Source organism: Limulus polyphemus, unplaced genomic scaffold, assembly GCF_000517525.1.
Source record: "Limulus polyphemus unplaced genomic scaffold, Limulus_polyphemus-2.1.2 Scaffold2039, whole genome shotgun sequence".
Lineage (NCBI taxonomy): Eukaryota > Metazoa > Arthropoda > Merostomata > Xiphosura > Limulidae > Limulus > Limulus polyphemus.
The window spans coordinates 103862-115153 of NW_013667649.1; the positions used below are offsets into that span (position 1 = coordinate 103862).

General features: G+C 33.4%; 1 protein-coding gene across 1 annotated transcript in view; it reads right to left on the reverse strand.

Annotated features, from left to right (window-relative positions):
• LOC106465750 (diacylglycerol kinase epsilon-like) overlaps positions 1 to 11292 on the reverse strand; it is a 63268-nt gene that overhangs the window by 26848 nt on the left and 25128 nt on the right. The window contains exon 4 of the mRNA XM_022393677.1: positions 2702 to 3051. Within this exon, the coding sequence (XP_022249385.1) occupies positions 2702 to 3051 (350 nt within the window). The remainder of the gene's footprint in view (positions 1 to 2701; positions 3052 to 11292) is intronic.

Consider the following 11292-nt stretch of genomic DNA (forward strand, 5'->3'; position numbering starts at 1 on the left):
ACTAGTGTCTGTTTTTCAGTATTATGATAAAATTCACTACTCCTAGCTATATCATGTTTGTCTGTTTTTCACTATTATGATAAAATTCACTACTCCTAGCTATATCATGTTTGTCTGTTTTTCACTATTATGATAAAATTTACTACTCCTAGCTATATCATGTTAATCTAGAGTTTCCATTTTCCAGTTGAAAACAATGTAGCATGCAACTAGATGCAAGGAAACTAAACTCAAACTAATGAACCCTAAAATTAGATCTATAATTAACCAAGTGGTATAGTTCTGTGCTGCACTTACTTGTACTTCCTATTCAACACAGAGTAAGTCTAAATGGAATTAAAACTAAACACTAGATCTGTAAGTAACACATATACAGTTACAATGTATTTATGAATACATGGTAATACTATGTATCAAGTACAAAACACAAACACTGTACTTGAGACTAAATCATAATTTACCAAACTTACATAGTTGGATGACTGAACAATACACCTAAACTAAACACATGGCACATTTGTACTCATACCTATAACTTGGCAGTTGGTGGCTGTGTAATTAAACCTATATCTAATCATTTGGTAAATTAATATTTATTAACATAGCTATATTTTTTATAAACTCTCACAACAGCAAGTGGACCATTATAACAGATTTCTTTTTTCTTTCCTTTGCTCTTTTCCTTCTTAACCCCTCCTTTTTCCTTTTTCTTACTTCTTTTCTCTCTTATTTGCTGTCTTCTTTTTTGAAGTATTTGCTAATAAATGTGTATTTCACATTGTAAACTATCCCAATTAACTCATTACTGTGTTTCACTATCTCTGTTCTGGAACAGATCCAAGCCAAGTTTGAAATTAAAGCAGGCCTAACAATTAACTCATCACTGTGATTCACTGCCCTTGTTTAGTGTTTATTCTAGAATAGGCCTAATCAGCATTCAGTTTGATTGAACACTGTAGGAAAATGTAATCTACAGGCTTTCATATTTCAGGGCTTGTATATTGCTATAATGGAATTGCAGTCTTTTTTTACTCTTTTGTTCCCTCTTTGTTTCTTACACACACACCTATAATATAAAGATGAGATCAATATTTAAAATAAAGGTATGAGGACTGCTACTCAATATTACAAGTAAGGGTGTACTTATGATAATGAAACAAACAATCATTAAACCTATGCTAGTAATAAAGTTTAGCATATAATTACAAAATCTAAGCAAATTCACTCAAGTTATCTACTGTATCCCCAAACTAATCAGAAATTAACTGAAACATTTATAAGAAATTGATGAGAATATCAAGCTAAGCCTTAGAAATACAATAAATTCTAAGAACTTATCTTTCACATGTATTTACTAACCAGTGCTTCCAGTGAAAAACCACTAGAGCAACACAATACAGGTAATAAACATCAAGTAACTAAGAATCAAAGTCAAATCTTTATTTTTGATGCATTTTGTATTTCTTAATTCTTGCTTGGTGGTTGGTAGACTACAATCTTAACCTACAGAAAGACTATAGACATAAGATGTGAACTAAGATAAATGATCAGTTATGTGATAACATTAAAACATGTTCTAAAATTAATTTTCTCAATGAATATTTAAAACCTTCATATTCCTGGACATCAGAATTCTATGATCCATATATCTAAATTTACTTTTACAGTTCACCAAAAGAAAACTCATCATGGTTAATGAAAAACTTGTAGTCCTTAGTCACTCATAACTTCTTACACGAACTGATACACAAACCACTTAATATAAAACCTGACATCCTCATGTTAAGTTCCAATATAAATTTACTCTAACCTTCAAGATAAAGCCATTGAGGTAACAAGGAAATAACTGAGTTTTTTACAAAAAATCCCAATACAGTTAAACTTCATGGGCTTGCATCAGATATTCTTGAAACAACCCTTATATGTATTTTAGGAAACAGTTACATTTGATTCACAATTGATTTTTACAAAGTCAAGGTATTAGTATGAGTGTAGAAATGCAGCAGTAATTTCTGTGATACTTGTGTATATTCTTGAAAAAAAAGGCATTACTCAATTAATATTACTTAACTTGATATTGAAGTTTTGGTATAGGTTCGAATATAACATACTTAGTCCTTATAATCATGGTACTGAAATGTATTTCAATTTTATGGGTGACACCTAACGATAGAAATAACTCTACAAACCTTAGAGGTCACCCCAATCTTTCTTATCTAGACTCTAGTCATATGTCTTTACGGTAAATAATTCACAAGAAAACAGTTAGTTTACATTATGGCTCAAATCCCTAGAGTAAATAGGGGTCATTATGGATCACACATGGAATTCAGTTGGGGTGTTTAAGATAAATCAAGAGAAAACACAGACACACACAAATTTAACTTAAATACTCAATGCTACACAATGGCTATCTTAATATATAGATATATCACATCTTTATTAACATTAATTTTATTTTTTTAGTTTGCTTCATGGTTTTAAAAACAACATTAACACATACACACGTATCAGGTTTTGGAATTTCAAGAACAGCATTAGTACACAGACTTGTATAGTTAAAATGGGTTATTTAATTTTTACAGAAAAACAGTGAATTACTAAACTACACCAATAAAAAAATTGTAATTTGTAATACTTCTAAAACTATATATGGTAAGTGGCGTGGTAGAATCTAACAAGAAATTCAAACTTTGCCAACCTGAGCAGTATTGAGTATCCCACGAAATGCCCTGAGTATCAAATCTCCTTCATTATTTCCACTCTTTGCATTAGCAATAACAATCAATGGACACCATGGTCTAAAATTGGGAAGCCTGACCTCACTAACAACAAGATGTCGTCTCCCCTTCAAACCAACCAGTTTCAATCGCACACAGTATGGAGGAACAATAAATGATTTGAATCTGCCAAAGTCACAGATTTCTGCCATCATTGGTTGACAACAAGTGTGAACTGTTCGTTGACACCAACAACAACGGAAGTCAGTTAGAGCCTGAAATCCACACTCACCCTCACAAACATCACAAATGCTCCCAAGTGGTAAATTTCCTGGAAAAAATACAATCATAATTTAAAAAATATCACAATACGCTGTAGTATATCACAGTATCTGTGTTATTCTCATACTTACATTCATGAGTCAAATGAATAGGCAGAAAACTTATGAAATCTACCTTTGATTTTTGAAACCTTTTTCCACATTTTAAAGTAAATTTACAGTATTACTAAAATCTTCACTGAGAATAAAATGTATTCAAAGTTCATTACAAGTGGATGAGCTCTTAGTTTTTGTAGTGACTTCAATATGATTACCTTTCCAAGGTGAGTTGGAATCATACTTAAATAACAAGTAAGAGTAAGGAATGTTATATTGAATACTTCCAGCCTAAAATGTATGGTTATTGTATGTTAATATTATAACTATGACTTTAAAAATAATAGTTTTTACTTTTTCCTGAAACATTTCAAAGTTAACTACCTTTCAGCAAGATTCCTATTTAAACCAACCAGCCTGTTGCTGATCGTTCTTAAGAATGACCCTTAGATTTATCACCTCAATGATAAATGTTAATATAGGCAATCTGTATCTTCACAGTGATTGTTAGTTTGGGTGGAAAGACAGTTATCACAAACCACATTTGTCTGAATGTAACTGGCCATCTATCTAAGGGGATATCCTTTCCCAGACTATAATTTGTTTGATGTTAAGTGCTAGTCTAGTTTTTAAAATGGTATGACCAAACTGGGTAAGGCTCATCCCATAGTTTTGTTTTATATTAATATATGTTAAGATCAATTATGTTATTTTTATTTCAAGTTCAATTGTCTTTTAAGTTTTGAAGTTGTTATTTTTTATTCACTTTTGCAATTTAATTTCATTCAATATCGTTCTTTGGTGAAACTTTATTTTTGCAATGTTTCCTTTTGACTCAATATCTTATGATCAATAAATGTTTTTTTTATTTATAGTGAGAAGCATATCTCTTTCTTTCTAAAAATCAGAAGTCAGTTTCATTTATTAAACTCTTTGAGCCCTCTGTTTTGAAGGTCAGGTCACCTGCTAATAACAATTTCCTGCCCAAAATGAAAAGAAACATCTTTTTCTAAAATAGTATGAACTTAATATATTATTATTAAATTTTTAATGAACATATAACATACTTATATAACTATTTCAGAAGTAATTAATATAGAAATACAATTATTACAACCTTAGGCCCATACAGGCATCCACCCAAAACAAACTACAAAAAAACCTGGTATAAGCTTTAAATTAGGTAACAACCATGTAGCAAGACCAGAACTCAGTACTGTATTTTGTGACTCATGAATTGAATTCTGAAAATATAGACTAAATTAACATTTTCTTCATCTGGAAATGTATTTTAGATATTTACTCACTACATTGCACAACAAAGAGCTATTACCTTGAGGTATTACCATGATTTGTGTGTATGTCACGTCTTGAATGAAACTCCTACTCTTACATGTACTAATGTGCATTGTGCCAATCAATATAAGGGTGATATATTCTTCATATTATTTGAAAAAAAGCTAATTTTTGATGACGCAAAATAAATACACCAGAAGTAGAGAATAAGGGTGGGAGGTTGTGCAGAGAGATGAGTAACTATTTGATATATGTTTTCAAATAAGAAAAATGTTCATCCAGCTCTCTACACAACAAAGAGCTAGAATTCCAAGTTGAGAAGATTGTGGAGGGGCCAGTGCAGATAAAGAAATTACAAAAATGAGTTCCTTTCTAAAAACAGTGTCAGAAAAGAAAAACCCATGGATCATGTCACCCACTGGGAGCAGTGGGGGGGATAGCCTATTGGGGCATTACTCAATAGGAAACCACATCAGTCTCATGCAGGGAACATTCTTCCCCCAATAGAGGTAGTAGAGTAAAAGATATTATCAAAAGAATCTTTTCCTTAGGTGGGCAGAATGCAAGATTGCTCAACTGGCCAATATCTCAGACGCTGAGCATAAGTGTGGGGATAGGGCAATATACTAGGTTATTCCAGATTGAAGAAATATTCAAATGATATATTTATCAGAGAAATCATACGTGGGGAGAAAATATCCAAGATCTGCATCCTGAGGAGAATAAAAGAACCATCCAGAATGGCTCAGGTCATAGTGTAATGGGAAGATCTGTCCTACACTTCTAAGTAACACTCCAGCCATACTTCCCATTAAGAGGTGCTTCCATTCAATTTCATACCAATGGGAGCACACCAACCAAATGGGGAATGCTCCATACTGACCTCACCAGCAGCCCTCTCTTAAACCTCTAGAAGAACATTGGATTGAGGAATGTGCAAGGAAAGGAGAAAGATTACTGGCGAGGACTGAACATGAAGCATCACATCTGCATAAGGATTACCACAAACATGGACAGCAAGTACTAATCAAGTGTGAGGGCAGACACACCTGGTTCTGTTGTGTTTGTTTTTGTGAAGTATGGCCTGGAAGATAAAAAATATATATACACCACTGAAGCAGTCTTGTGGAAAAACCTCATCTCAACAGCAGACATGAAACACGGGTATATGGGTTTAACACTTTTCTGCATTCTCCTGCTTAATGTGGACTTTGGGAATGAGAAGTATTCCCTGGTGGGTTCCACCATCTCTAGGTTATATACATTTTTAACGAATGGCAATGAGGGAACTTCCAGATGAGTTGTATAACCTAACTGGCTAGAGTGGAAGAAAATAACTTACTAGAACAAGAAGAAAAAAAAAAAGGCAATTGCCTTGAAAAGGGGCAGTACGACTATGGTAACAACAAACAGTTTGTTCAGGAAAAAGGTGACTATCTGAATAAGAATGATCATACAAAGAAGAAAAGCATGGGAAGTTGAATTGATGAAACATCCAATCACATTAATGAGCAATTTTGGTGAGAGAGGTATGTCCAGAGAAGAAGATTAGCTCATCCCAGTGGTAAATAGTGCAAGAAGCTTCCAAGGCAGTGATAACTCCTGTAAGCAAGAAGAAGAAATGTGTCTGAAGCATATATATCTAAAGAGATTGAACCACTCCAGAAATAGGGTGTTTCTACCAGAGTTTTAGAGTATGGGATTGGAGACCACAATAGTGGAACTTAAGTATCAAGGGAACTTGTAAAAGCAGCAATGGTAAGACTCCCATAGTGGGAACAAATCCATTGAAAACACTAGATGATGGAGAGACTACTCTGTGAGAAGGACCTGGTCTATGTGAGATAGTTGACCCACCGCCAGTCATCTAAGATATGATAAGACTGACAACTGAACATTGTGGTTGTGAACTTAAGTGAGAAAGTCTAAAGCAAGGAAAACAGAGGTTGTGAGAGTAAGTACCTCCCTAACAATTGATGGAAAAAATGACAAAGGAAGTGTTTAAATTGGTAAGGATAAGAAGACAAGAGAAATAAGACAGACAGATAAAAAGAAACAGCTCCTCTGGAGACAAAACTACAGAAATGGAACAGGTGTTCAGAACTGCACCACATCTGAACAGAGGCATTGGTTTACATGTTTTGTTTGTAGGTTTGGTTATGATCAAACACAAAAATAAACAATATGCCACATGTGCTACACTCACCACCAGTATGAAAATCCACATATTTGAGTGTCACAAGTCCTCAGACTTACCGCTGAGCCCTAGGGGCTTTGGACAGATTCCAGTCCAGGTGACATGGGAAGAGGAATGTTAAGATCACGTGGGATTGAGTGAACTATCATGACAGTGGAAGTGAAAAGAAGACAGAGGTTCTCTGGATATACTTCCATTAACTGGCAAGAATCAACTGATGGTGACATGTATGGGTACATCCAAGAGAGGCAAGAAACTGAAGATAGTCCGCAAATGAGAAAAATCCCCTCACACAGGAAATTAAGGAGGCATGAGAGCCTTGGTTTCAGACGCGCCATGTCTAAAAGACATAAAGGAGTTGGCTGAGCCTGCCCCATATAGAAATCTAGAAAAAACCCAAGTGAATGAGACACAGAGTGGAGGTAAAGACTGAATAGGAGAGCTGAACCAATCACCACAAACAAGACTGGAGAAGGGAGTTTTAAACAGTAAAAGTCACATTGGATGGGGCAAGTAGAGATCAAATGTCCATAGAGTAATAGAATAGTAGGCCTCAGGAATGTTACCTCTGAACAAAAGCCTACCAGATACAATGGAAAACATATGGAGCCACAGCCAACTCAAAAGTAAGGGCTGCAAACATTTGATCATTGTGTATGAACCAATGAAATGAATGGAGGGTGGACTAATTGGGACGAGGAGAAAGCATCCGAGACCTCAATCCAGGTCCTTCCAACCCAGAAGAGTACTCACCACATAAAGAAAAGAAACTGTCCATCTTGAACCAATGAATGACCAACGTTGGTTCAAGTGGGGCAGGAAGCCAATCATTTGTTGTTGTGGGAATGACAAAAGATAGGAGTAAAACCCAAGGGTAGGGTCAATTAATTGTTACATGGTGTTCTAATCAGATGAGATGTTAGGTAATAGCAGGAACAGGAGAGGAGGTGAACCCACAAAGCTGTGCAGAGGATGAGAAACCTGATGGGGCTCCTTGAACAAAATAGGCAAGGAACCAAATTGAGCAGAGATGACTGCTGACAAGCTACATCAGTTCAACACTCCAAAATATAAGAAACACACCTAAAAAACTCATTACAAATAAAAGGTGCAACACAGAGATTCCTGAGAGAATATTGAGGGAGGTAGATGTCAGAAAGTAAGGCAATTCAAAGAAGTACATTCTATAAAAAAATTACAAACTTGAGCAAAAGAAAAAATCAAAGTTCAAACGGAAATGTTTAAAATTTGGTATCTTTCTTCCTCATAACCAAGAAAATTAAGAAAAAAAAACTACACTACAAATGGTAACAAAAGTTTAAAATTATAAGTTCAAAAAATGCCATTAATTCCCAAGAAAAAAATATGTCTAAACAAAGCAGTGCCGGGGAAAGAATGAGCTTTGTTCAAATGCTAGTGTTCATGGAAATTACTGCAGTCTAATGATGATTACATTACAGACTGGCATAATAATGTTAGTACATATTGAAGTGAGAGATTTGTTAAAAGCTCATGGCATATGCAAAAGTCTTGAAGGCAGTGGTGGGAAGTGATAGCTCTTTGTTGTGCAGAGAGGTGAGTGAACATTTCTGAAACCATAATTTTAAATACCATTTCCTTGTAAGGCATATATAAAATTCCAATGAACAGTATTTTTACAACCAAACTATATGCAGCTGGGATGATATGAGCTGATATTACTGAAACTGTTAAACTCACTATATCATGGTATTAATTTGCTATCTAATGAGAACTAATACAATTCCTCAAATTATGTAATTTTCAGACATCTACATAACTTTTGGCTCTTTAGCTTAGCTGTAATAAACTCTGGCCAAAGAACTAAAAGTTTCTGTTTAGAAGTAGAAAAAGAGGGTAAATAGTGCTGATTCTGTAAGGTGTAACAAATATAAGATGAGGTAAAGCTATAGTTTTCAAAAGACTCAGAATGAATTAATGAAATTTGTTTGATCACTGGAGAAAAAGTAAGAGTTGAGTTTGGAAACATTACAGAATTATGTGAGAAGAATGTTGGGTGATAAAATTACAGAAATAGGAAAAAAAATTAAAATCTTGAAGTTCAGATTGCTTATCAGGCAGAAAGATTTTGGGTTAAATAATGTGTATACGGGAAGCAGCCCAAGGGTTAAAGAAGCAGGTGCATGTCGAACACAAGTAACAAATCTGAGCCTCTATTGATAAAGAGATAGAAAAAGATTCAAAAGTCTTTGTAGAAGAGAACTCTTTAAATAATCACTCAAAAAAGGTTTAGTTAACGTGGAATGCACAGTTAGAGGAGGACCAGAACTTGTTTACGACATGTTAACTTTAGGTTGTAATATAGCGAGAGGGTAGTTTAGTGGCAGAAACTAAGAAAGGTTTTCTGTACTCATTTAAGTTAATATTATTAGGGACATAGAACTGATTAGTACAAGGTAAAAGTAGCTACTTAGGAGTTCATTTTATATTAGGTGCTGACAAGGAATTCTAAGCAGGATGTAAGGATTAAATGAGAAATTAGTGGGTATATGTCTGAATCAACAGTTAACCTGCTTAGATGAGTAAGAAGTGTTTAAAGATAACTGTAAAATCATTAAATATGATAATTTCACTTAAGCAAGTTGGAAATACTGTTCAGAGAGGTTTTAAATGACTTAATTACAGACTGTTTAAATTGAACTTGTATAGTGATGAGAGAAATTAATGACCTTAAGGGAAAACATCATGAATTTCAGAAAACATGAGGTGTATACCTTGTTTGCTAATAAAAAGACAGATCAAAATATGCTTAGTTTATCTTATACTAATACTAGTAGTCTTTCTAAAAAACTGCTATAATTTAAAGCTTTGGTGACACTTAGTATGTTAGGTATTGTTGGAATTCTAAGTTTTGACTAAAGATGATTATGAGGATGTTACTTTGGGTTTAAAGGTCCTCTATAAAGACTTTATTAAAGAAAAAGGGGAGTAAAAATTTCATTAAGAACTGAAAGTTTAAGAATAATATGATTCCTTTGGTTTTGAAGAGAATGAGAAGTGTGTATGAATTGATTTAAAAAAAAAGGTAACTTACCAACTGTTGATATTATTATTATTATTATAGAGGACTTTAATTTTAAATAAACTTTCTGGGTTATTCTGCTTAGGGCCAATTAGAGAGGGGACAGGAAGTCCATTTGGCCCAGGCCTCAAACTAAAAGGGGACCTCAAGTTTACACACTTGTTACTTTTTGGCATATGTTAACTTTTGCGACTCATTTTTATGCACATAAAAAAGAACAGAAAAGCATTTATTAAATGTTATTAACTATATGTTAAATAAAAAAGTATTCAAATTATGTTTCACTTTTCTTTTGGGCTAATGATTGTCTTATTTGTTTTCATGTGTCACCATTTTTTTTATATTATAGTCAGTGGCTTGGGCCTCTCTGAACCTATGAGAAGGCCTGAACCTGTCCTCATCACAAGATGCTTTACAACTTATGAAAGGTTTGCATACTTATGTTAGCAACAGAAAGAAAGTCAAGGATAATGTTGATTCATCACGAGTTTCACTGAAAAGGAAATTGGCAAAAAATGAGTTGTGTAAAAACATTTGAATACTGTAAATCATAATGTATCATATTTTTATGTTTTTATTGAAACCAGCTGTAGCGTTAGTAAGACTCTCATCCTAGATCTTACAAAAGCTGACTTTCAAAAACTTCAATATATCTTGGAGAGAAAGACTGACTGGCTAATCTACATGAAAAGAAAGTTTATTAAGCTTAGGAGTTTATATTAGCTTGAACAAGCTATATAAAAAGGAATGTATTCCTACTCAATGTTTGCATTCTCATCAAATACCTTTTTCTAATAATACTGAAAACCCCTTGCTCATAAAAACATAGTATTAACTTGTAAACAAAAAAAGCTGAAGGTTATGGAAATATATAAAATGGAATCAAGAAAGCCATCATTACAGCAAAGCGGGATTATGAAAGTTTTAAGAGGAACTTGTGTATATTCAAAATATTAAAATCCACTAATGAACAATGTTTTATAATACACAATTAAAATTTATATTTAAACCGATCAATGGTTGTAAAAAATCACTACATATTTCAACGTGGTTTTTAAGCTTTTGATACCAACAGGAAGAAAGTCAAGGATAATATGGATTCTTTAACAGACTTATTGTGGTTGAAGGGAACATGGTCAATGTGTTAAACAATTGTTTTATTATTGTTTTTACTGTTGAGAGGGAAGAAAAAATTCCCAAGAAGACAAATTTCTTTAGAGAGTGAGGAAGATTCTCTCTTATTTATGTTAAAAAGTAGCTGTTTAAGAAAATTTTGAATAACTTCTGGAGAATAAATCTTCTGATCCTGAAAAAAATTATCTTAAAACCTTAAAGGGACTAATCATCAGATAAATTATTGATAATTGGAAGATTCCATATATTTAAAAACAAAGAGAATATGGAGAATCTAGAAAACTATAGGTTTATTATTGTGATTTCTGATGTTAGCAAGATGTTGGAACCTGTTGTCAAAGGTTATTGAGAAATGTGATTGAAAAACTGGCCTTCAATTAATGACATTGAACATGATGTGAGAAAAAGACTGCTGGAGTTTTATGATAGAGCCTACAGTGTGAATAAGAGTAACCTAGTATATGTTGCTTATCTTTCATAAGATACCTTAAAAAAAAAAACAACTAG